This window comes from Anthonomus grandis, chromosome 8 (genome assembly GCF_022605725.1).
Source record: "Anthonomus grandis grandis chromosome 8, icAntGran1.3, whole genome shotgun sequence".
Lineage (NCBI taxonomy): Eukaryota > Metazoa > Arthropoda > Insecta > Coleoptera > Curculionidae > Anthonomus > Anthonomus grandis.
The window spans coordinates 13,687,231-13,713,849 of record NC_065553.1 but is presented as its reverse complement, the minus strand read 5'-3'; the positions used below and the strand labels follow the sequence as shown (position 1 = coordinate 13,713,849).

General features: G+C 30.2%; 1 protein-coding gene across 6 annotated transcripts in view; it reads right to left on the bottom strand.

Moving 5' to 3' along the window:
- LOC126739201 (phosphatidylinositol-binding clathrin assembly protein LAP) overlaps positions 1-26,619 on the bottom strand; it is a 48,673-nt gene that overhangs the window by 3,447 nt on the left and 18,607 nt on the right. Inside the window, exons 2-13 of one of the 6 annotated variants that reach the window (XM_050444770.1) lie at positions 24,225-24,367; positions 20,369-20,444; positions 20,151-20,171; positions 16,956-17,058; positions 15,108-15,316; positions 13,324-13,430; positions 13,116-13,243; positions 12,475-12,652; positions 12,156-12,396; positions 6,677-6,790; positions 4,929-5,093; positions 41-248 (exon numbers count right to left, since the gene is read on the bottom strand). In XM_050444770.1, coding sequence (XP_050300727.1) covers positions 41-248; positions 4,929-5,093; positions 6,677-6,790; positions 12,156-12,396; positions 12,475-12,652; positions 13,116-13,243; positions 13,324-13,430; positions 15,108-15,316; positions 16,956-17,058; positions 20,151-20,171; positions 20,369-20,444; positions 24,225-24,367 — 1,693 coding nt within the window. The remainder of the gene's footprint in view (positions 1-40; positions 249-4,928; positions 5,094-6,676; positions 6,791-12,155; positions 12,397-12,474; positions 12,653-13,115; positions 13,244-13,323; positions 13,431-15,107; positions 15,317-16,955; positions 17,059-20,150; positions 20,172-20,368; positions 20,445-24,224; positions 24,368-26,619) is intronic. The other 5 variants (XM_050444771.1, XM_050444772.1, XM_050444773.1 and 2 more) reach the window with 5 other exon arrangements.

The window sequence follows — 26,619 nt, the reverse complement described above, 5'->3', positions numbered from 1 at the left end:
AATATATATCTGCAAATTCTCCATTCTTTTATTTACGTACTTTAATGTTTGTTTTCGGTCCTTAATAGTGAGGTTTTCCGCCAAAGAGGCCAAACTAGATTCAAGATCGCCGGTCAATAGTCCGCCATTGGTGGCCAATTGTTGACTGCCGTTGGTGTTAGAGGTTAAGCCGTTACCGTTTGACATTTTACCGCCGAGACTGTTCATTGGCTGTAGGACGCCGCCTAATGCATCGAAGGTTCCGGTTGCTTTTTATAGAAAAGGAAAATTAAACATTCTTTTATAATAAAACTATTATACTATTATTATGAATTTTAAATTAAATGCAATAATTGGTTTTTTTTATAGGGAAAGTTTTGCATAAACACTACCAAACGTTATATGATGAAATGGATTTTATGACTACTTACTTTAACGAATAGGTCTTTTGGAACTTACTATAAGAATAGGACCCGAATTTGGTTGTTTTTTATTTGCTTTAATATCAATGCATTACTAATTCTAACTGTTATGGTTTTGTAACTATAATAACTTAAAAATATGGCGTAGCTTTTGCAAAAAGAAAAAAATATATATATAATTCATTCCATGTATTTTTTTTAGTATACAAATAATAACGCTGATCTTCATTTTTACTAACAACCAGCAGAACAGCAAAAATATAAAATATTGACACTACAATATTTTTGTAAAAAACTAGTTTCAAAAAGCATAAGCGTGCCAATATTCTTACAAAAGCATTGTGAAACCTACATGTATTAAAAATGCCTAAATGTGAGCGAAAATTAAAAAAAATATATATTTATCATATGAAATCGCTGCCTAATAAGTAAAAAAATAATTAATGTAACCAAAACACTTAAAAAAGTATATATATTATAGGTATTAAAAACAATCACCTGAATTTCGATAGCTACAGCTGCATGGGAAAAATTAGGAACAGAAGAATATTAGATGAGGATAGGTATAACTAAGGTAAAATTTAAAAACAAATATTGCGACATTCAATAAAAAATTAGACTTAAGTATTCTAAATGATTCATTTCTAAACGAAATAGTTGTAGAATCTCGTATAAAAAGATTTTTATTCAAAAAATATTATATTCATATTTAAAACCTTAATTTAATGTTAAGTTTTAAAAAAAGTACTCTTCAATTATTGTCAATATTTCTTTTAAATTCTTATAATTTACTTACAACGATGTATTCAAATAACACATACATATGTATCCTAACATTAATATGTAACCTAAATATTGTCGGTATTTTCTATTACAAATAACGGTTTGTTTTTTTCGCAAAATATAAGCATATTATTTCGTTTCTATTTCTGAGATATTGCCAAGTTTGCTAGATAGAGGCTTTCAGAGAAATTGGAGAGAATATTGGCAATGGGATCAGCAACAACTAAACTCATAAAAGTATGGAGAGATCAAATCATTACAAAAACAGTGAATGTAATGCTGGCCGATTTCTTGATCTTCCCAATTCCTGTTCACTCTGCTGAAACATGGACACTAAAGAGAGAGATGGACACTAGAACTCTTTGGCGGCTTGAGACAAATATTCGGATGGACATATTTAAGGTAAAAAGATGGTGTGATGCTAATAAGCTCTTCTTTAATATTTCTAAAACAAATATTTTAAAATTCAAACTGTGCATTTAATGATGTCTCTTTAAATAATAATATAGTATTGTCTGCTCATATGAGCAACTTTCTTAGGTTGTGTATTGATTCTGGGTTAAAATTTCAAAATCATATAAACACATTATGCAATAAACTTTCCTCTGGCTGTTATGCTCTTCGTGTCATTGTGAATAATTTAAATAGCTCAGTGGCTAGAGCTTCATATCTTTTTTTAGTTGAATTCCATCGTTGTTGTTATTGGTTTTTGGAGATCATGTTCTCAGTATGTCTTTATTAAGGCATTTATGTTGCAAAAGCGGGCCATTAGATGTTTATTTAGGGTCGGTCCTCGAGAGACTTGTCGTCCCTTATTTGTTAGACACAAAATTCTTACTTTGTACTGTATTTTTATTTTGGAAATAGTCTGCCTGATTTTGAAGAAACATAACGGTGAACTCTTGGGTGAAGTAAATGTGGAGAATATAGGTTATAATACCAGGTATGCCTCTTAGATCAGATTGTCAATCCTTAAGTCTGAACAAGTTTACAACAAGTTTAAAAATCAGTGGTGCACAATGGAAAGAAAATGTTTAATCATCTTCTTGAACCTTATCTATACGCCAAAGTAACAACAGCTTGGGATTTAGGCGCTCTAACAAAGCTTTTTTTGTTAAAAAGGGCCTCCCAGAATATTTTTCTGAAATATTTTAATACAAATTATTAAATAGCTTTGCAATTCACATCTTTCAAATTTAATTTCATTATCTTTATTTCAATGTATTTTTTTTAGTATAACACTATAATTTTATTGTTTTATGGAACAAAAAATTTGTTATATTGTATATTTTATGACCCTTCACTCGGGTAATGGTTTTTACTGTTTTTTTTTGCTTGGCGATTTTTAGCTTTATTTTTCGTTGTATATACTAACTGGAAAAATTTTGTAACACCTTTACTTTATTTTAGTAATAACTGTATTTCTCAAGGTTTGTTAACAACAATGCATATTTTAAATTTAAATAAAGAAAACAGACCGAAAAAGAATTGAAGCCTTTGAATTATGGGTGTACAGACGAATCCTAAGTCCTCCATTGTCAGGGGTTTCCTCTCAGTGTCATGGGTGGAACACAAAACAAAGCAAAAAGCAAATCAATAGGGCATATCTCAGTTATAGTTTAGGTGAAGTTACTTGGTCAAGCTCTAAAATTCCGTATGTACAAAATACAATCAACATACTACATATACGCATTAAAATAAACTGCAAAATATATTACGATATTTAGTGATCGATTCCCGTATATATTTACGGTCGATTCGAGTCTTCACAGCCTCCAGCCCGTTCAACAAACAATATTTGTCAGAAAGAAATATAAAACAGAGTCGCGCGCTCAAAAATAGAAAATACAATTATTTTATACGTTTCATTATTGTTATTTTACAGTTTTCTTCAAATAAACGAATATAAGTAAAATATTAACTTTTATTGCGTTTTATTATTTATAAAGGTCATTTTTTACTAGATATTATATATTATATGACGTGTTGCAAATTCCTAGCTTACTATTAGGATCTCGGTAAATATAAGAGATACAAAGATAGTTAAATTTAGGGCAAGGTTTCGCATTTTTGAGCCTAAAAATGTGCCATTTAAAAATTTTTATAAAAAATATTTAAATTTATATTTCTTGTTGGGACGCTATTGGACCACCCCTTTTGTACGTGGAAATAATGTTGCAAAGAATCAACCATTTCTTAAGATGCGTGCCATAATATACAGGTCTGTATATGGTAATAATTAAAACAATTTTGAATTTTGTGAGTGTGTTAAAATTAGCATGGTGCAGACTTGGCTCAGAGTATCAATTTCTTAACATGTGTCATTTTTGACCTGAATATATTTTAAACCTGAATTATAATTTTTAAATACAATGTACGTTAAAAAATATCATTAATATTTGCTTAATAAAAAAAAATACAGTACGGTTTTTAAGATAAAAATTCAAGGTTAAATTGAATTTTTGACATTAAAATTATCAAGTCACTTATTTTGGAAATTATGTCACTTATATTAAATATCAATTTAGAAAATACTATCTCATACGCTATATATATATTTGTATTGAAAAGAAGAAGAAAATAGACTTCGATATCGATAAGCCCAAAAATTTAATTGTCAATTTCATTTCAATGAAAATTCATTGTTCAGCGGGAATTTTTGGGCTTATCGAAACAAATATCAGCGGAGGCAAGTATAACAATATTCTATTGCAGCACGGCCACGACATTATTTTATACCTGTGTTACAACAAACCACACACCTTTTTGACAATTTTTTAAAAATAATTTAAAAAAAAACTGTGTAAAAAATATGTGTCATTAAATCTAACCACGACTTTTGCACGACTTGATAAATGTTTTTGTTGGTTGTAAAATAACATTTTTACTATATATATTAAGCCAGAGAAATAAAAATTATATGCACACCAATGCCTTATAAAGAAAACGCCGCGTGCTAAAGGTTTTTAGTTTTTATACTTGTCCAAGTAACTTCACCTAAACTAGACATTGGTCACATATCGTAGTTAAGGGAAAAGTTGGGAGAAAAAAATCTAGAGTCTCAATGAGGTGGACCGACAAATTAAAAGAAATGACGGGACACTCAATGCTCGAAGTAATACATCTAGCATAAGATAAAAATACATGGAAACAACAAATTCAAACATATACTTAAAATAGTATCACTACATTTTCCACAGGGTAAAAAGACTAAGAAAAAGTTTATCAAATTAAGCAATTGGTAATAGAAACAATGGAAATTAATAAATGCCCGTCATTTCAAAGCCTGTTTAAAGCAACTCTTAACGTTATCTAAAATTTTTAAACGCTAGTAAGATCGGAGTACTTTGTCACAGCTTTCCATGGTTAGGTTATGCAAAACAGATTTTATTGTCATTACAAATACAAAAAATTTCTTTAATTTCTCCAACGCTATTTAGTAAACTGGACTTGACTGGGAAAAAAAATTAAATGCTCCCTGTTGTTTGCTAGTGGCCATTTACACTGGTACTCAATAATTGTAAAAGGAAATTATTTATTGATAAGCAGAGCTTCATATCTTTAGTACTATCACTGCCCATTTTGCTGAAAAAACTTAACAACATCTCAAAAATATTCACTCTTTTTTTTTTTGGCAAAAATAGTAACCTAAAACTAAACTGGTTTCTCTAACCGCATAACACTGACTTTACTAAATCCTAAATTTTTAAAACTAAAATAAAAATCATACATTTTTATCAATACCAGTGTGATTTCCGATATCCGAACACTGTTCTTGAAAAAAGTCGATAACGTTTCGGAACGGGTTATCGTCGGATTTGGTGGGTGAATCCAGGCTTAGGAGAGGGGGGGTGTTATCTTCCACCAGGAAAGGATTATAGGAAAAAGGGGATGGGATCTCTTCGGCAGCTTGTAGAAGGAGAAACCTTACGTTAGTTTTAATTAAGTAATTTTAATAAATTTATAAATAAACAAATTTTATATAATTATAAAATTTTTATTAACATATAAATGTTATACTGGCTGGCCGTTACGTCATTAATTTCAATAGGTTTTTGACAAAACAACTACAAAAAATTATTAAAATAATTTAAGGAAATTCTCGAAACTTCCCCTTGTCTTAATCTTCACTATTTTATAAATAAATTAAATGTTTAAACTTTTTTATTTTTAAATTGCCATAAATAAAATGTTGTAACCAGTTTTGGTCTCGCATATCGTATCTTTAATGAAAATTTTTGGCTTTAAAGATCTCAAATAAATTCATAACATAAAAATGAAGCCATAAGGCCATAAAATTGACGTATTTATTTATTTATTGTGGAAATAGTTCCTTAATAACTTACTAGCACTCAGAAACACACAGTGTTAACTTGTCTATAATGGACGTCAGCTTTTTCAATCGTTTGCCTCTTAACGTTAGAGATTTCTGAGAGAGGATTTAAGAAAGAAGTCAAACAGTTGCTGGTTGACTTCTGATATTTTAAAAAAATATGATGATAATATGTGCCCATGTTAGTATAAGTACTAACGGCTTTCCATTACAGCATTTTAAACTGGATGTTTATAAGAATTTATTTATTTTATTATAAGTTACTACTCTTTTTTATAGCATTAAAATTAACTGTGTTATGACTAATATAATGTATATTTTAACAAAATTTACTTTAACTATTTAATTTTTTGCCTGGCTTCAACTTGATTTTATAATTTTTTCTCAATGTAATTTGTATTGCTCTTTTTTCATTGATATAGGACTGCAAGTTTTAGGCATTTATCTCTAAGTGTATATACATAATATATTGTTTTTTGCTTCATCTACAACTCAATGTTTAAAAGTAATAAATCATATATTGATTCGATTTTAACAAAGAAATTAAACATTTGGAATCGTACTCTTCCGAAAATCCAATAAATTCTCTCTTTAAACGATTTTAATTAATAATTTTATTAAAAAAATATGTATTTGCAAATAAATGGGATTTAATACGAAATTTTATTTCCTGTACATTAAAAATTATATATTTTCATTAATAGTCGAAATGTAGTTCTTTTTTTAGAATGCTTCGAATTTTTAAAACTAACATCAATTTTGTTTTTCTAATAGACGCTTTACTAGGTTTTTATATTATTACAAGAAATGGTATAGAAGATTTTTCTAAATGTTAACACCCCTTCTATTTGTTTTTAATACAGTACTCTTATGAAAGCCTATGTATTTAATTTTGGTCACCTATCAAAATTAATGATGTTCTACTTAGACCATCCTATAAAGACTAAATAATAGAAGCAAAATATGATCCTGCATATTTCTTCGTTTATTAAACAATGATTTTAAAAAATAACGAGGTGATAGACCGTGAATAAAAATAGCAATACTTGTTGGGGCTAAGCACATCTATGAGTAGCTGTGCAAAATGCACACTAGACATGCGTAAAGCGTATAACATGTTCAGATTTAAAAAATACAGTTAATATGGTGAAATTATTACCTGGAGCTTCGGTGTTACCAAAGACTGAGGTGAAATTATTTTCCGTTACGAAACTACCTCCGTTTGGCGCTAACGGGTTGGACATCACAGGCTGTACTGTTGGTATTCCATAACCTTAAAAAAAAGTGAATGTTTACATGATAGCTTAACTCATAAACGTTAAATATAATAAATGTGACTGAAATTCTTTATTTCAATGTAAGAGAGATAGCCGCTGAAATGTATATGTGTCACGAATCAATTTGTGTGGATTTATAATTCAAAACGGCTAATATCTTATGCGCCAACTTTAATCCTAACATAATCAAAACTTAATATACTTCGCAGAAAGCATCATACGATTACTTAACGTTTATAGGATTTATTTTTACCTATGTATCAAGAAGGGTAAAATCGAAGTCAGTTGCTCTTCATAGCAATTGGATCACGTCTCTCGCTCTTATTTTTTAATCTTACTAAATCAGTTGATTCTCGATCTCTGTTATTTTCCATAAATAAAGGTCAGCATTAATGTCATTAGTTAATATTTCATTTAGAAAAGTATTCCATTGGTCCTTCAATGGGAAAAAATAATATTTGAAAGTTTGAAGCATTTGTATAAGGAAAAACTTAATATTAACCAGAACCAGCAGTATATTGAAGGTGGATGTGCTAATTTTGGTTTAAATTAGCCATAATTAAACCAGCGACTATTTACAAAAACTCAATAGCCTAAAAGTAGATGAAGATATATTGGAATAAGTCAATTCTGACCTCACATTCATAAAATGCATTGCAACTTTTAACCTGAGCTGAAACCGAAAAAAAGTCGATTATTAAGATAATGTTAATATTTTAAGGCTTAGAATTCTTCCTAGAAGGTAAGACAATAAATAACGAATATTAGCTAAGCGTTGGAAGAAAAAAGGTGGAAAAAAATTCATGAATTTTGCATTATCATACTCATCTAGCAATCTGAATAAATTTCCGGTCAAAAACTTAACAAATCTTGTCGAAAAGCCACCGAATTCATCTGGTATGGCTTCAGCCGACTTTTTTCTTTCCAAAAATTAAACTCTCACTTCGAGGCATCCCCTTTTAGTCATTTAATCCCTCTCATTCTCTAAAAAATTGCTGCTCTTGATGATTGATTACGTTGTTCGGTGGCGTAAGTGTATTATTTTATACATCTAATAAAACAAAAAGAGTGAATTGGAAGCTTTTAGGTAACGATACATTTTCTATATTTTAAATTTCTTAGGCTCTCACGGCCCTGTGATTAAAAGTTTCTTGTCGGCATTAGATTGTTTAATCTTATGTTTTCACCTTCTATATCTTAAAATTCTTTATCTGTTTATGTAACTTTTGTTAGTATCTGAATTTTAAATTTATTTTCATCTATTTTTTAGCTGTCTTATCTTAAGAAATCTCAAGACAAAACATCATGTTTAGAAACACATTATCATTTAAGGCTATATGTTTTGAAATCATATCCCATTATTTTCTAAGAATCTCTAAACCTACTTTTAAAATATTCATCAATATATGTGACTGTAAATGTATCTACATCTAAAATAAAAACCAATGGTAAATTTATCATCCCATAGTTCATACCAAATAAAGTTCGATGCACGTCACGTCTGACGAGCATTTGCTAACCATATACATTTTTGACGGGGTCAACTGAATATATAAATTTAAATTTCCCGCTCATTGATTAGTAACAACTCGTCTTACAGTTTGTTGTTTAAGTAAATTGTTAAGCTTCAGTAAGTTATCAGTTCACAAGAGGAAATTGTTCTTTTCGGACCAATTGTTCAGAAGAACTCGTAATGCTACTTGTACAAGATTGTACAGGAAATTAATAGCTATTTTGATTCAAGAAAAATATGTAAAATTATTTTTGATTTTTTTTTTAAAAAAGATGACTATACTAAAACCCTATTTTTAGTGCCGGCTATTAGAAAAACAGTAAAATATACATTTCTTATTACTGCAACAAACTGGTTAACCGGTTTCATCCAATTAAGTCCAACTTATAATATTTAAACTGGAAATAATAGAATGAATGTGGTGTTTTTAAAAATGACTTTGTGAATATACAGTGTGTATCATAAGCAAACAGAAAATAATTTAAGTAGTAGGTTGTTTAGGCTCTTAGATCAAAAAACACAGTCGTGAAGTTGATTTTTCTACATTTCGACCATAAATTTAGCCAAAAAGGTACATAGTTCCTTAAAAGTGACAAGTGTAAAAATTAACTTCCATAAATACCAAAATTGTTTACCAAATTAAATATTAACTAAGACTTCTTATTTTCTTCTTGGGTTAAATGATCGACTCGCCCTGACGAAGTTAATAGGCAAAAATACGTGTTAGCGAGATATATTCGTGGAATTTCCTGAATAAATTTCTTTTAAATCTGTGCTTAATTTTCCATGAGTTCATGACCGTTTTATAAATAAGAAATTGAAAAAAACGCCTTTAAACTACCAGACACAGTTTTATCGAAAAATATAGAAAAAGCAAAGAGAGAAAATAAAAAACCAAAGATGCCTAGAATACAACTCCTTTTTTCTTAAATAACAGCATGGGGAAACCATACCGGCCAGGTCTTGGATGCGAAAATCAATGTGTAACTTGCAAAAAGAAGTATGGTTACAAGTTAAAAAGAGAACAATTGCGTTTACTAACCAACGTTCAACACAAATTGAACTGGGCAAAAAAGGACTGGCAGCAATCGGGAGTCAGGATCACGGACAGCGTTCATTCAGGATCAAGCTAACATTTTGCTTAAGTACTTCAGTTAAATGTAGTTTGGTCAATAAAAATGTAATGTTATTATATCATCAAGGAGTGCCATCTAGTCAAGCGATTTTACAAGTTTCTTAATTGTAAGCCTAGGCTTTAACATTATCATCCCGTTTTCCTAGTTTCGATTACATTTTCCTAGTCATAGTTTTGCTGTAAGTTCGTGGAGGAGTGTCATCGATTATAAGTAAGAACATCTACAATTTTTCAAGCTAAATTTTAAAATTTTCAGAGGCTATAAAAGTTCATTGAGTTCCTATTCAGTAAGTCAAAAAATGATTTATACATAGCTAAAGGTTTAGGAAATGAAAACAGTGAAACAATTTAACAAAAACTTCAGTCAATTTGTTTGTCATACAATGTCTTTCAATACAGACTTCCGTATTTTTAAATTTGATAACAGCCATTTTTTGAAGCTTCATTTATTGAATTGCCTATAGTTTATTCAGTCTGTTTTGCCAAATCAACAGGAATAAATTTTTCGACCTTTTTTTTTTTAAATGGGTTTGGTCAACGTTCCGCGCGCTTTGCTCATTTTACGGACACCATATTCGTCCTACTGATAGACCTATTCACAGTTGAGTGGATAAATTTGAGTCCACTGATTCAGTAAATAATCGCCGCTGTACGTGAAAATATGAAGGAATATCCGAGGCAATCGATTTCGCGTTCGTAAAAACTCCGCCCTTCCACAACTTGACGAATTTTGCCCCGTGATTTGTAACGGCAGTCGTACAAATTACAACTTATCCAAGAGCTGAAGGTAAGCGGCCAGACAACGACGTATAATTCAGTTATATTCGTAGTATGTCAGCCAGAGGGTTGGGAACTTTATATTTTATTGAAGGCATGGTAAATTTAGCCAAATATCAAGGTATCCTTAAAAATTTGCTTTTCCAAATTACAGCAAATGTATATCCATCCGGAGATTTTATCAGGAGTTCAACAGGACGGAGCCTCATGCCATACGGCTAAGTCTACCAAAAAAAATGGATAGAACATAACATTTAAGTTTTGTCACGTCGATCTTAATCCAATAGACACTTTGACACAAAAACAACGCTTAAGAATTAATCTTCAGCAAACTTTGCCACAAATACGTGCTAAATTGCAAGACATATAGGATAACTTCACCACTGAATTTTGTGAAGGTCTAGTTGGTACAATACCTAACAGAGCGATGTTACGCCTTAGTAATTTTAATTTTAATTATAGTTACATTTATTAGAAGCAAGCTTTCCTAACTAAATGTTATTTTTATACATTGCGAAGATTATGAACAATGTTCCATCTGCAAGAGGCTGCAGAAGCTGCTTAACAGTTTCACAACCACATCTTTTAATATGCAATTCGAGAACCAATTTTTCCACCAAGTAAGAGGCATTACATCGGATGGAGTTTGACATACGGTAACGTTTCTTTTGTTTCGTCCTGTTTTGTAGTTGATTTCCCTTAACCCTGACTTGATCATCTAAAGGAAGAACCACTAAGAGAGCAATAGTTTTTTTAAGTTCCTCATGCGTCAAGTTTTTCTCTCTGCACGTAAGATCTAGCAAATAGGTGACGAGTTATAATTATCGGTACAAATCATTAACAATAAATTAGAACGATGCTTTAATAAAACTATTTGCTACCTACTTCCCAATTTGCTTAAAAATGCGTTAATCACCAAACAATCGATCATTCAATTTTGTCAAAATGTTGCTTCCGATTATTTACAAGCACATAAACGACGATCAAATAAAAAGTTTTTTCACCGATTTTGACCTGCTGCATAAATCGCCGGTCAATTGATCGCAGTTAAGTGACCAGGCACAACACTCCCTTGGAAATCGATCTTAATTTGCATCGAAAAATCATTTTCAGCGATAAAACCCATTTCTGGATGAATGGTTATGTCAAAAAAACAAAATTGTCGAATTGAGGACGATACCGATTGAAATAAGATTCAAGAGTGTCTAATGCATCGCAAGTCGCCTCTTTGATGTGGATTTTGCGCTAGAACCGTCAGTGGTCAATATTTCTTTCAGAGAAAAAAGAGTAACTTTTTTTCCAAATTAAATGGAGAATCTAACGGTTGACTTCTTATAAAAAAATATTTTATCACTTTGCAGATTTGAGACAAAAAAGAACCAAGTCTCTTCGTATGTTCCGCCACTGGCATTTTTTTTAAAAATTGACTTCGTCAGTAATTGACAATTCACTACAGTAACCTGCATGCGAAATTTAAATCAAATTGAGCTGGTAGGTTAAAAGTTATGATAAATAAACAAATAATTATTCTTAACATTAACACCCTGTATCTCTATAATTAAAAATTTCTAAGAAAAATTTTATAATGAAAGTCTTTTTTTTTTAAATTCTCTAACACGTATTAAAATTAATGATGTTTAAACTGGACCACTCTGTATAAATGATATGAACACCGAACAACATGTAGTTTGAACAGGGCGGCGCTATGTGTCACAGAACTCTGACTGTGAATTAGTCACCAAAATCATACGATATGCCCCTTTAGACTGTTGCGATTTTCTTAAGTAGCATGTCTAATGCGAATTAACAAACCGCCCGGTAAACCTTAGCCTTTTTTACGAATAAAAAATTTCAATGTGTGTAAAACATACATTTGCTTCATTTTAATTTAATATATAGGAAAAAGTAATTAATTGAAAGCAAAAAAATCACATACCATTACCGTTTGCTACCCAAGCACTAGTAGTCTGCTGTTGCTGAACAGAAAACGCAGTTGTCGAACTGAACTGATCAACAAACGGATTGGACAACTGCAAAAGATCGTCAGAAGCCTTTGGTTGAACAGGTGTGACTTCAGGTGCAAACAAGTCCACCACAGGAGTCGATTGGTTGGATGGCGAGTTTGAGTTGCTGAGGAACGGGTTGTTTACCGCCGAGCTTGGCGGCGATACTTTAGACTATTGAGAACGATATTATTATTCTCGAAAATCGCTAGTAAAGTAATGTGTTACAAAGTAACGACGGACAACACTTACACTTACTTTAAACTGGTTCATGGCGGCTTCCTCTTCTGCCAAAACCTTCAGTTTCAAGTTTTCATCGATACTGGCATTCACCGAATCCAAACGGCCACTGGAAGCGACGTTGCCGAAAGCATTACTAGTCGAATTCAAAGCCGTCACGCCTGACTTGATATTCTTTTGATTGTTCGTACTAAAAAAATTGGCTGCTAATTTAGAATATCGTTATGCGGTTATATTATAGCAAATATAAGTTAAATTTTCATTCCTTTATGCCTCATGCTAGCCTAATATTAAATTAGGTAAACTATGCCCGAAAAACACAAGTTCCAAAAGATTCAGATAGTAGTTTAGAAAAAAACGGGCATACATGAATTTGGGTCAACTGTGAGAAAAATAAACAATTTCTAAAAGATCAGGACAGTAATAGTAGTAATATAGAAATTAAATGGTAATATATTTTATTATTTTCCTTCTTCTCAGTATACACAAAAGACAATACACAAAAAAATATAATAAATTTATGTTTTTTCATTGTAATTAAATAAACTACGCGAGAATTAAACATTTTCAGATTTTTAGTTTTTTCAGAAAATATATATATATATATTTGCAGGTTTAAATAAAGGAGGTTTATTTATATTATTATAACGTACCTAGAAGGAGTTGCACCAGTTGAAGACTTCTTGCCTTCCAAATGGTTGTAGTGCTGTTCCAAGGCGTCCAGTAGACTACTAGGGGCTTTGGTGAGGTCGGGAATATCCCCTTTATCTATGCCTACATTCTAAAGATTTTAGGGTTTAGTCAACGAACTTATTTCATTTTATAACAAAGATAAATTGTTTTAAGATGAGCGTAACGTACCTCAGCTACTTTCAAGAATTCAGCGACGCGATCCATTCGAACGAGGAACTTTTTGTACACGTCCAGTGCTTCTTTGCATTGTTTCTTGTTCATATCAAAGTATTTTTCTAAAATTAATAAATGCAAAATTAGGTATGCGATAAAAAGCTAAAGAGACATAAACTGAACTTAATATTACAAACTAAACAAAATATTAAAAGATTTCCTTTATGTAAATACTTGTGTCTGAGGATAAAAGTATACGATGCGAAATCGGTCATATTTTTCTTTTTAATCTTTATGTAAATAAAGTTATAAGTTAATAATTTTGTGCAAAAAAGGTATTCCTCATGACTTTTTATAAAAAATATATTTACTTAAAATCACATCGACATTCCACCATATTTATGTCACCAACATATTTCCACGAGATTATCCATATCAGACCAGGTAATTTTCAAAAATCCCCGGAAAATGACAACTGTAAAGAGCATACAACGTAATAGTGATCAATCATTAGTGAAAAATTAAATGTGGGAGAAATGCAAAGAATGGTAAAGATCGATATCAAACAATTTAACGAAATCATAGTCCTATCCTATGATACCTCATAAATTGCGAAGCAGACGAAAAAAAAGTTGGTACCTGCCGACACGTGTTTCCGCTTTTTAGCTTCCTCAGGGAAGGAATCAGAAAACCAAAGGAAAATCATGAAGCCCTCCGTGCTACCTTTCTCTCTTGAAAATCTATATTTTGTTCTATTTCTAGTTTTATACCAAAAATCGACTAAAACATTGTAGTAAGTATATAATTAGGGCAGATAATTGCTTTTTCAGAGGATTAAGGCTATATTCCAAAAATTAAAAACCCAGGAAATGCTAATAAATTTTCCATATTAGACCTGATTTTTTATCTTATACCAACAATCGTACAAAATCAGCTATGTAAAACAAATAATATTTGGCCAGAACTTATACCATAACAGAACAAATTAAATACGGAACAAACCTAAGAAATGGTCAAAAATTAAACTTTTATCCAATGTATTTGTAGAATATTCCAATAAAATTCTGTTTGTAGTCTAGATAGGACGCAAAACCTGTTAATCCTGTGAACCAGGTCAATCTTCTATTCTCAAAATATATTCAAGGAACAATGGGATACATCGAAATTATAGGGATCTTACAAAGAAAAAATCAAATCACTACCACTATCTCCAGCAAGTACCCATTTGTTAAAAAAGCAATCAGGTTAGATATGATATGGAAATAATTGGATAATACCTGTTCACACATGATATATTATTTATCAGAAGAAAAAAACAAATTAAATGAATGAAAAAGGATAATCCTTTTAAGTTTCTTAAAGATTATGTATCTTATCTGGCACATAGAAATACATAGGTACGTACTTAAACGCACACATACATAAATTACATTTTTAAATGACTAAAAGTGTCTACTACAAAAGAAATATATTAGAAAATCTATTTATTGTATCACCATTCATTTTTCATTTACAAATTCGAGGTGTTGCGCAATATATCAATAAAAGATAACACATTGGAATATGCAAGTTATATTGCACAAGTACGTCAAATTTCATTTAAATCATAGTTCACTAAGAAATACCCTACAAATGCAGGCGAACCATTAAAAGCACCTTAAAAAAACACTCAATTACAAAACATTAAATAAATTAAAATGTGTAGCTTGTATGCACAATACCTCTGGCTGTCTCCATAAATTAAAATTTACGATCCCAGCCGATATAAAAAAAAACTTGGAAAAAAATATTAAGCTTACCTAGTAAATTTATAATGCCATCGTTATAACAAGCAAAAAGCTTGATGAGATCTCTAAACAGCAACATGAAACACATATTAATAATGCCGTTCGTAAGGTCGTTGCTGTTACAGTCAAACTCCAGCAGGGCGTCTAATTGTTGCTGCAGAATGGGGATTGTTTTTAGTAGTTTGTCGGCGTTCATTGTTCTTAACATACCATCTTCTTTGCTACAAAAAAAACACATTTTTTAAATAATTGATACAGGGCATTACCGATAAGGTAGATAGAGCTTTCGGAGCAAAGTAATTTGATCATGAGAATCCGGAGACCGGTCACCTTGACTTTATTTATTACATATTACTTTAAATTTGTGTCATTTTTATTTATCTATACCATTCAACAAGAAATAGCAACATATGGCAACTAATCTTATTACAGGGAACACAATAAATACTAACTCATTAATAATAGTACTTACAATAGTTCATTTAATATGTCTTTTAAATCAGAAGGTAGATTTGTATTAATTAAGAATAATATCCGTGCAAAACAAATTAAGGGGACTTTTGAAGTTATAGTTTTAGTTATTTATGACATATTTGTCATAAATAGTATGTGTACCTTACATAAGTATTTGGGTTAATTAAATATACTGTAAGATACTAAAATAGAGGCATCTTTTGATTTTATTGGTGAAATTAAATGTGTCCAACTTCTAAAAGGGTCAAAACAAAATAAATTAATTTAGGAAAAGGCATATTATTACAGGTGATATCAATTAGGACTTATTTAGAACCAATAAAACATCATTGAAACTAGGAGTAAATACAGTCGTAGAAATTGAAATAACAAAAATGAATATAAACTATAAAAAATTAACAACCGATTTAAAAACTAAATCATGGATCAATGTTTACCAAACCCCGGGTTAACATTGCAAGATTTCATCACTAGAAATGCACAAATTATAAAACTGAGTAGGTAACGAAAAATTAATTGCAACAAATTAAAAGAAAAAATACTTTATATAGAAAGTGTCTAAACATGCAACTGAAATCTCAGTAATATCACCTAAAATATACTTTAACAAAAAATACAGATAAAGCCAAAATGAAATTTGCACAAAATGAAATATTAAAATAGAAAAACAAAAATCAATCTGCTTGGAAATGTGTTAATAAATTATGTAATAAACCGTGCACAAGAACGGAAATTAAAAGCATAACGTTGCCTAAAGATAAGATTATCATTATTAATTGCTGCTAGCTTAAATAATAATTTCCGTGAAGTGGATAAAAATTTGGCATAGCAAATAAATAGAACTCAGCATTTTTATCAACAGGGCAAATAAGAGTTTTTTTTTTTGTAAATAAACAAATGAGCTTGAGGTTAAAAATATAATTATTAGTTAAAAGAAGGCTAGAACCAGACGACATCGGTCAGAATCACTTAATTTCAGTTTTGAAATTGGTGAATTCCCTAATATTAAATTGGGGAAATTAAGTCACTACATAAAAGCGTGATTTAAATGTGAATTTGGTAATTATAGGTCATTATCCTAAATTTCGAATGTTTTTCAACAATTTTCGAGAAACTAATTAAATGTAGATCTAGAAAAGCAAAATACTATTTCTGATAATACAATTTGGTTTTAGAGCGGGAAAATCCACCGAAGATGCTATATGGACTCTTACCGATTAAATATATGACTCTTTGGATAAAAAAGTCTCATATCTTTGGTCAAAAACCATTCATAAATCAGTTACTTCATTTACTCAGAGAACATACTTATATTATGTCTTTGCCCACTGATAAATACTATCCATGATCTATCGGTATTCGGTATGTGACATTAAAGATCCTTACCCTCGTTTGACTTTGCAAAAGTCGAAAGCCACCGCTCTGTATGACAAAGCCTTCTCGTTTAAATATTTAGCATATCGGCGGATGAACGGCGACATGTCATACCCTAAAAACAGAAAGATCAGCTTGTAAAATTCATTGTTGCTAGTATTATTGTAAATATTTACTTATTGATGAGCAATTTAGTTGAACAACGTTTGTTTAATAGAAAATAACCAATTTCGTTATATAATAGATTTTTCGAAATCAGGTTATGCATGCAAAAGTTGTATGCTGGTAGTTTCTTAAAAATCACTTACAAAATTTGGATAATACGGTTTGTAAAATATGTATAAGGTGTTTTCTAAAAATGCAGCACCAACTTAATGGATATTCGAAATCGCTTTACTCCTAAAATTCATTCCTATATACAGGGTGATTCATGAGGAAATGCCGATATTTCAGGTATATGTATTCAGGACCCAAAAATAAACATAAAAGTCTACACAAATATGGCTCCGGAAAGTCGTTTCCGAAATGCACGGTGTTAAGATTTTTATTTATAATACTTTTTTTAAACTTTTTGGTAGGATCCTGCACTACATTTTTAAGTAAATTAGACAATTCTTTTTCATTTTTACGTCAAAAAGGTATACCTGTTAAAAGTTGATATGAGCAAGTGTTTTCGAGATATTTGGATTTAAAAAAATTAAGACGCACTAGATTTCATTATAGAAAAATAAAAAAAAAACGATATGTATTTTAATTTTCAATAAAGTTATTATTCTTAAATTATGTTGAACAAAGCTAATAAGTTAGGTTTTATAGTTATCAAGAATTTCATCATTTACTTCTAAGCACTGGAGAATTTCTTAGAGTTTGTTCTGCGTTTGTTGCCGATCCAGTAATGCTTCTTTTGTATTCAGTTTAGTGGAATATACCAGTAATTTAAATCACCAATAAATTGATTAAGGTCTGGCGATCCAGGTGGCCAATAGTACGGACCACCCCGATTTCGAAAGTTCTGATTTAAAAACTGTAATCTCACACGTAAACTGTTATGTGCAAGGACTCCATCATCCTGAAAATAAATGTCTCGTCTTCAATTTTCCAGGCAGTTGAAGTCGTTAATCAACCAGTTCAACGTTTTTCCAGTTTATGATCTTTCCCAGGCAATTAATATTAGTGTTATTTAATTAAGAAATAATTTCAAGTCTATAAAAATGTCGGAAATTGCCTGATAATGACCGGTGGAAAAGTTGATAATTAACATTTTGTTAATTAAGAAACGATATCGATACGCCTGGAAATTATGTAATTTGTCTGAAAAAATAAATTAAAAAATAATTTGAAGTTCCTGAATGTAATTGACGTCAACTATCTTTAAATAAATGAAATTGAGAGTCACAAAAAACGACTCCGAAAGTTCTGAAAATAATGCCCTGAAAGTAACGTTAATAATGAGTTCAATTTTTCAAACAGTTGACCTTTTTTCTCAAGCAGTTCCAGTTTCTTCAGTTTCTTTCTCTTCTAGGCAATTGACATTAGTTTTTAATTCTCCTAATATAATAAGCTTTAAATTATTATCTTTTTAATGTTTTTGGGTCCTGAATATGTACCTGAAGAATTAACATTTTCTCATGAATACAAGTTGGCTTCAATGATATACATAAGACTATCTCTAAATGGTTTTTAGGCAATAAAATTACAGAAAAAAAGCACTTTTTGCCGTGGATTAATTACGTAATAGGACAAAGGTAAGGGGTTGGGTTAATAAGGGAAGGAACATGTCATGAGCATCCTTACATTACATTTATAAATCAATATACTTGGCATAATTTAGGCAAAGAAATAAGTTCAAATAGATTAAAGACGTAAGTTTGAAACAGCATTGAATGCTTTACTTCTCTATTGGGCATGTTCATAACAAGGTGTTCTACGGCAAATAATCGTTTTTCCTGATATTTTGACAGTACCTATATCACCTCTTTTTCTTTTTTTTTACCTTCTTAGTCCACTCGAGAATAATCGCTTTAAAAAGACTTGTTCGAAGCATTAGGACCACAATATGTGTATGTAAATATCCACCAACTTTGGTATATTTACTTTCTTAAAAAAAGGATCAAATACATATCCTTAAGTAACAGTTTTAACTTCCAGTAAGTAAACTCAACAAAACTATATATTCAACTGAAAGTCCTCCATAGTTCTGACTATTCTTAAAATGATGATGATGGATTATTTCCTTTAAAAAAAATAGTAAAAGTTTTCTAAATAGAGATATAAATATCTTTTAAAAAAAAAATTGAAAGTGTTGGGGAGGAAATTGACACACGCTTAAAAAATATTAAAAAACCCAAATTCCTATAGTTAAAATGCTCTTATCTCAGAGAGAAAGTGAGGTAGATAACGGGAAGACAAGTACTTCTAATAATCATATAGTTCAGTATTTTTTCAAACATGTTATTTACAATGAAGAACTATAGAGAATTAAGGATTTAAAGAAAAAAACAAAAAAAATTTAAATTCCTAACAAAATTGATATTTGAAAGATCAATTCTATAATAATAAAATCTGTGGAGATCTGTTTCAGCCTTTTTCTTCTAAAAATGTTTTAAAATGAATAAATAAATTTTCTATATTAAAACAGATCTTCCTGGGGCTGTTGATTGAGCATGAAATCCAAGCATGAAAATGACTTAACCGAGGGGTTCACACCACTTAATGTGATGACTTTATGGTATTTTTTTTTTCAAATTTTAGACAAATCGAAAATATGTAATATAACTTTTTTAATTTATGAAAATTTTAGATATCTAGGGAACCAATATTTTCTGCATAAGAGTACTATTAGATCACATAATTTTTAGTAGATTTCGATTTTCTAAACCCAAGATTTGTATACTAAAATTGAAGTAAAATTCACATTTAATGACACATTGGCTAAAGAAATTAGTACATAAAATTACTTTAACATTTTTAAGGCATCTCAGAAATAAAATAAAAAAAGGCAACAGGATGTTTATTACATGTTTAAAAGAATAATTAAAAATGGTTTTAGACAATTGGGCATTTCGAAAATAAAGCGACTTCGAATCTATATTTACACAATTATATTTAGGAAACACCCTTTCCAGAAATCATGATAATGCTAACAAAAGTAACATAATTACATGCAAGTACTTTAAAAAATCGAACCATAGCACACACTGTACTTACCCGCTTTTGAATTAAGCATCCCTAAACATAAATTTAAACTCATTAGAAGCAACATATTAAATTATTCAACCCACTATTTTAAGACTACATATACATATAGTTAAAATGACTTATGGACGCTCGTTCCGCAACATTACATTAATTTCATCATTAATATAATTAATGTAAAGTTGAAAATACGATAAATATAAAAAATATTATGAAACTAGTTGACTCACCTTGAAGGCCGCTTTTATCTAGAAAATTACTTAGTTGAAAGGTACTATTATTTGAGGCCAGAAACTGCGTGAATCTCTGAAAGAAAAAAAGTGACAAATAAAAAAAGTCCTTAAGAGTAATCAGATGTATGATTATAAAAAAAAAAACACCTCTTAGGCCTTATATTCAGATTTTTTTAGTTAGCATTGACGTGTAAGCCCTTATGAAAAGCTAGTTAGGACCGAAACGTCTATAAAATTTGTTAACAGTTAGAGGCATAATAAACCTCATTAGCATTCATCTACTAACAGTCTACTGTAATTTCTGTATGTTTTACGAACCATTAAAGGCTGAAACATTAAATAAGGTCAATCAAAATGTGGGAAACTTTTATTAAAATGACCACTAGCAAAATATAAGTACATATGCAGAGTTCGTAATAAAAATAAATACTGTTCTGTTCAGTTAACCTTAAACGCGCCAATTGTTATTCAAAGAACCGTGATTTATGTTTTTGCTCACGAGCCATGAAGTAAAAAATCCCAGAAAAAATAAAAAAAGGTTGTTAGCATCCCAAAAATTATTTTGTTTTTTTTTTTATGATGGATTTAATTGAGAAGGTTAATTATTGTCACTGAAACCGTTAGTTAATATATTTAAAAGACAAAAAAAAGTATTTTTTATAGTATTTATGAATAAAATAAATCAAATCTTTTAAATTTCTGAAAAATGTTGCTATCAAAGCCTTACTACCATGCAATCTTTGTACCAAACAACTCATAAATACCCATAGTTTCAAAAAGAAAATACAAAATTTATTTAATTCAATACAAAAATATATAAGTTTCATATATTATGACATAAGAAGAAATTGTACACTGGTTAATGGAAACTACGTTTTCGAATATTTTTGAAGTTTGAGTACATGATAGTTCGATTACTTTTACAATTTGCTCTGATTGTTATTAAAATTATGTATAATTTTCCTTTTTTTTTTTAATTCATATGAGCATAATTCTTTATTCGGTTTGTTAAAGAAAGTAATAGAGATTGTTTTTTGTTACGGATATGCAATGTACGATATATATACCGGGTGTCTAGGAGATAATAGAAAAAGATCGCCCGATTTAAATCCCTGCGATTTTTGCATTTGGGGGTATTTAAAATACCCATAGAAAGTCGAGACTTTCGAAATAGTACCGATTTTTCAAAGAATTCGCTGTTGCTTATTATCGAAAAGACCAAGATTATGTATTTAATCAGACAGTCGTCATGTAGAACCCTTTAATAAATTTTTTTTGTTTTGTTTTGTTTTTACTAACACTAGAATTTAGTGGCCAGAAACTTTTAATTTATTAGGAATTTACACTTAAAAATTCCCTGCGGTTTGCTTTTGCTTCTAGTTATGGTTATAATTTAAAAATCGGTAATATTACCGGTAATATTGGTAATTTATTAAAAAAACAGCTTTTTAACTAATACTAGTGGATAATGGTAAATCATCCTCATCATCCCCAACCTCTTCATCTGATTATACTTTCTCCTTGGTTAATTCAGTGAAGTCTATAATTTCGAAACCGAGATCTTTTTCAATTTCTTCCTCAGAATCCTCAGTAGCTTTTTTTCTTCTTAAATGATCTTCGTTTAGTAAATTATAATTATGGGCAATATATGTTAGTTTTCCGGATCTTTCCACGGTAAGCCTGTTTCTTCTTTGCCGATGAATAACTCCATAAGTACTAAACGTTCTTTCGGTTGCGGCTGTTGACGATGGTAAATTTAAAATGTCTACAGCCAATCTACTTATTTTAGAACTGGAGCAAATTCCTGCCCACCAAACATAGATTTTTCGCTGGAAATAACGAATTCCTTAGCAAAAAGATTACCACCTCTAATTTTGTTCTGTGCAAGTGCTTCCATAATAAGACCTAATTCTGAAGAATATTTTGAATGACGCCTTGCAGTTTCATAGATGAACTCCGTCGCAACTAAATTTTCAGCTTCAGTTAAATTGTTGCCACGTTGGTTTGGTTCTAAAAGGTAAGCAGCAAGATGAACGGGTTTTAAACATTTATTTTCTGGTTTTTCAAGAATTGAACATATTTTCTGGGATTCCAACATAGTAACGGATAAATTTGATACTTTGTCACGTAATATAGATCTTATTTCAAAAAAGCAGATAAACACTTTTGAGATTGTTGACCCGTTAGCTTCAAAAAATGTTATCCACTTAGAGATTGGCTGGAACAAGTCATAAGTTGCTTTTATTTGTAACCAAAATTAATTTTGAAGAAGAAGTCTTACTGTATTTGTTGAAAGAACATCAGAAATATTTGGGTTATCATCAACTGCTAAACTTTTCAATGAATGTTTAGTGTCCAAAAAGCTTTTGAAACAAGAAACAAAGAGATGTATCGCCCCGTTATGTTTAACTGGATTTTTCCAAACCTTGCATGTAAAATCTGCGAATTTTTCAACTCTGATACTCCAATATACCAATATACTGAGTGTGTGGGCTCCAATATACCAAATTTCGGAAAAAATTCAAGTGACCAGTTCTTGAATTAATCAAGAAACGATTTTAAAATTGTCATTTCAGCTCTTTCTTGCACCCAAACTAAGTAACTTTGTACTAAAGTAAGTTAGTAAGTAAATAGATTGTCTCAGGATGATTTTTTTTAGGATTTAATTCTTAAATAACTAAAGATTTAATTCTTAAAAAATCACTGTGTGTATAATGTGACTGTAAAGCATGTACTGTTTGTAGTCAATTTTTAAGGTCTGATGATGCTCTTAATATGAGCGAAACACGTGTAACCTACTGTTAGAATTAATTAATACTTTTGAGACCGAGACTTTGTGTCATCTTTAGTCAATAATCTAGGTCTCTTTGAGAAAATGGACGACTTCCTTCAATTTAATTCTTAAAATAAGTTTTTACAGATTTGTTAGTATTTATAAATTATTTTAATGCACTATGTGCATGTTTTGATAAGTGTGTTTTTTGTTTTGTTTTCTTTTTTATGGTGAATATTATTCGACATAATTTTAATAACTCGGATTTGTAAAGATTTAGGGATATTGAGTAATTTTAAACAGAATATATCCTTACTGGTCCTAATAATTATGGCAATTTAATTACCTCCTATGTTACATTTAATAGAAGTGTTTGTAAAACTGTATAAATTGCCTTAGACAAGTCAAAAATGTAACAAGACTTTTCTTACTTTGGTCCATATTATTTTTTATATGGTTTAGATCATACATCAGAATTAAAACCATATTGTCTCTTTAACAGGGTATTATTCAATGTAAATTGATCTTTATCCAAAGAAATTCTTGGACTAGGGTCCAAATTAAAAAAAACTCAAAATGTGAGTCTACGTTTAAGCTGTTTTTAAAAATCTGACAAAAATGGTCAATATCAACAAACAGGTGATTTTCACATTTTCGCTACAATGCAGAACAAACCAGTGTCCTAAGGCTGATCTTATAAAAGTGGCAACGTCGATATTGAATAAAGAAATTGTTGTAATTGGACCCCAATCCACTAATGCCTTCAGTTATTACAACTCCTCAAAACTTCGTAAAGAATAATAAATTTTTCCTTGAAATAACACTATAATTTTCCATATGTTGAAGATTTAAATATACGATTTACCACTAACACTTTAAATTAGCAAAACTAGTTTAACAAATAAACAAATTTTCAGAATCATTAAATCGTCGGGCATCTTAATTACTGTGTCTGTTTTTAAACATATAATATGCTAAGAAACGAACATATATTTTACGTTAATCGTTTCCAAAAACTACAAAATGTTATTTACATGTTAAACTAAATATTTTCCTGCGTATTTTCAGCGAGATACTTACTTCATTTCCATAACACATCATGTGATGACAGGTGACCAAGGCCTTATACACAACTACCCAATTGGTGTTTTGGGACCTTTCTATGATCAGATTTGCTAGCTGCGGTATCGATACGTTTGGCTCATTAGTGCAATGAACTAAATCTGGAAAAAAATATATATAAATTGTAATAGCAATAATCAAAACGGTAAACATAAAACCATAAATATTCGCAAATGGTAATCGAAAAATTCTCAGGTGAAGTACCGTTAATGTAAACTTTTATAGTCACGGATGAGTTCATCAATAACCACACGTTTTTCGCAAAATCAAGTGATATAGTATTATTCTTAATAGGTCAAATAGTGGGTCAAGGCGGAAAATATATAATATATACATAAATGAAATTAATGGTGGGAATAGTGAAAGATGAAAGAAACTTAAAAAAAAATACATTATTCTATGTATGATACTAAAGGTTATTTATTTCATAATCCTAATGAAGACATCAGATTAATGGATACGTCAAAGGTAATATCCATAAATGAAAATCGATTTTCAATTAGCATTATTGCATTACTACTATCAATCAAAACCGTAAGTAGGAAAATATCGATTGTTATAGCAAATAATAGATTTTTATCATGTCTCTTTTATATCTATGTGATAATAAGGGATTATGTTATTAAAATAATAATTAATTAGTTCCCATAGTAACAAGACTTTACTTTGACTACAGATTGCACGCCGTTAAACTTAAAATAAAAATTCATTTGCCTCAAAGAAGTAGGTCAATGTGGTAATAAGTGGTATCCATTTACCTCCATGCAATAATAAAGATTTTGTTCGAATCTATTCTTCACATTTTCAAGCAAGTATTGAGTTATTTTATCTGGCTTTGTAGTAAAACCTTTACTTTTCAGTTGCCCCCAAAGAAAGTAATTTAAAGGATTTAAGTCCGGAAATCTCGGAGGCCACTCAATGAATCCTCGTGTGCCGATCCACTGATTTGGAAAATAAGTATCCAAAAACTATGGTATTGGACCCACATAATACGATGGTGCACCATCTTGTTGGAAATTATTGTCATTTTCAGTATAATTCACGTCATTTTCTATTATTTCGGTAATTTGTGGCTCTATTGTATTTTCTAACATGTCCAAGTACGTCAAGGCATAAAGAAAAATCCTACAGTATTATTTCCGAAAATGCCGGCTCACATTAATTTTTTCAGAATAATTATTTATTTATGTATTTATCATAAAAATACAAAGCGTAGCTAAAAGGCAAAATACCCTTCAGAGTCAAAATACTCCAAATTCACTTTCAAAAATCGACCTATACTAGAATTTGTACGTGATCTTTTATTAAGTGTTAGGTACTTAAAAATGCCTCTAGAGTATGTAAGTATAGTAAAAGTTGTAGGCGTGTGGTTCTTCAAGAAAAATAACAAGGAATTCCTCTGTTCGGACCTTGAAACTTTTGAGTCCAATTGAATTCTTGACTGATAAGTAGCGTCTTTGTAGGGAAATTCTAGTTTATACAATAGGAACTTGTTCTAAACATAACATGTACCTATACAATGAACACCATACTGCGAGTGTTCTTCTCTAAACAAACGAGGATTCGAGTCGCTCCAATATAGAGTATCATATTTCATTTTAAAAAATGTTTCATATTTTATTAAATGGAAACAGTACTATTATTTTGTGCCTGTCAAAATAAGTGACAAATTTTTATAATATTATAAAGTTTTTTTTTCTTGTCTCTACATAAGCGTTTCGCATCACTGCATCAGAGATAGTTCCACGGCAATGCTAATTCTAGCCTTTCAATGTTCTAAGGAGGAAACCTGCTTTATCCCATTTTCCCATTGAGACGCTACCTTTGGAGGTCAGAGTATTCAGCGATACAGTCCACAGCAAAATTGACTGGAATAAAAACCTAAATTTCGGTGAAATAATAAACCAAAAACAATTTTAGTCACATGAATTACTCGAGACATTTAATACTTCTATGTCACCTAAATAACCCTTATCTTTAAAATGCATGACAACAAATAAAAATTGAAAAAAAAAACTATTATTTAATTAAAAAACCTAAACTAATGAAATATTGATTGTTTTATTTTAACCTGTATCAAGGTCAGACAATTCATATTAAAATATAAAACATACCCAGAGTCTAGAAAAAAATTTAACAAACTAATTGGAGGTAATTGCAATAATTCAATAAAACAATATGGTACTCTATCACTAAGTACCATATTGGGTTTTTCTTGACCCACGTTGAAGGAAAACGAGTGGAGTGACTCATAATAAATTGCAAAAATATACTCTCGGGGAAAATGGCCTCTCATTGTAGAGGCCAAAGTCGTTTCTGGGAAATTATTCCGAGATATTTGTATGCGAGTCTC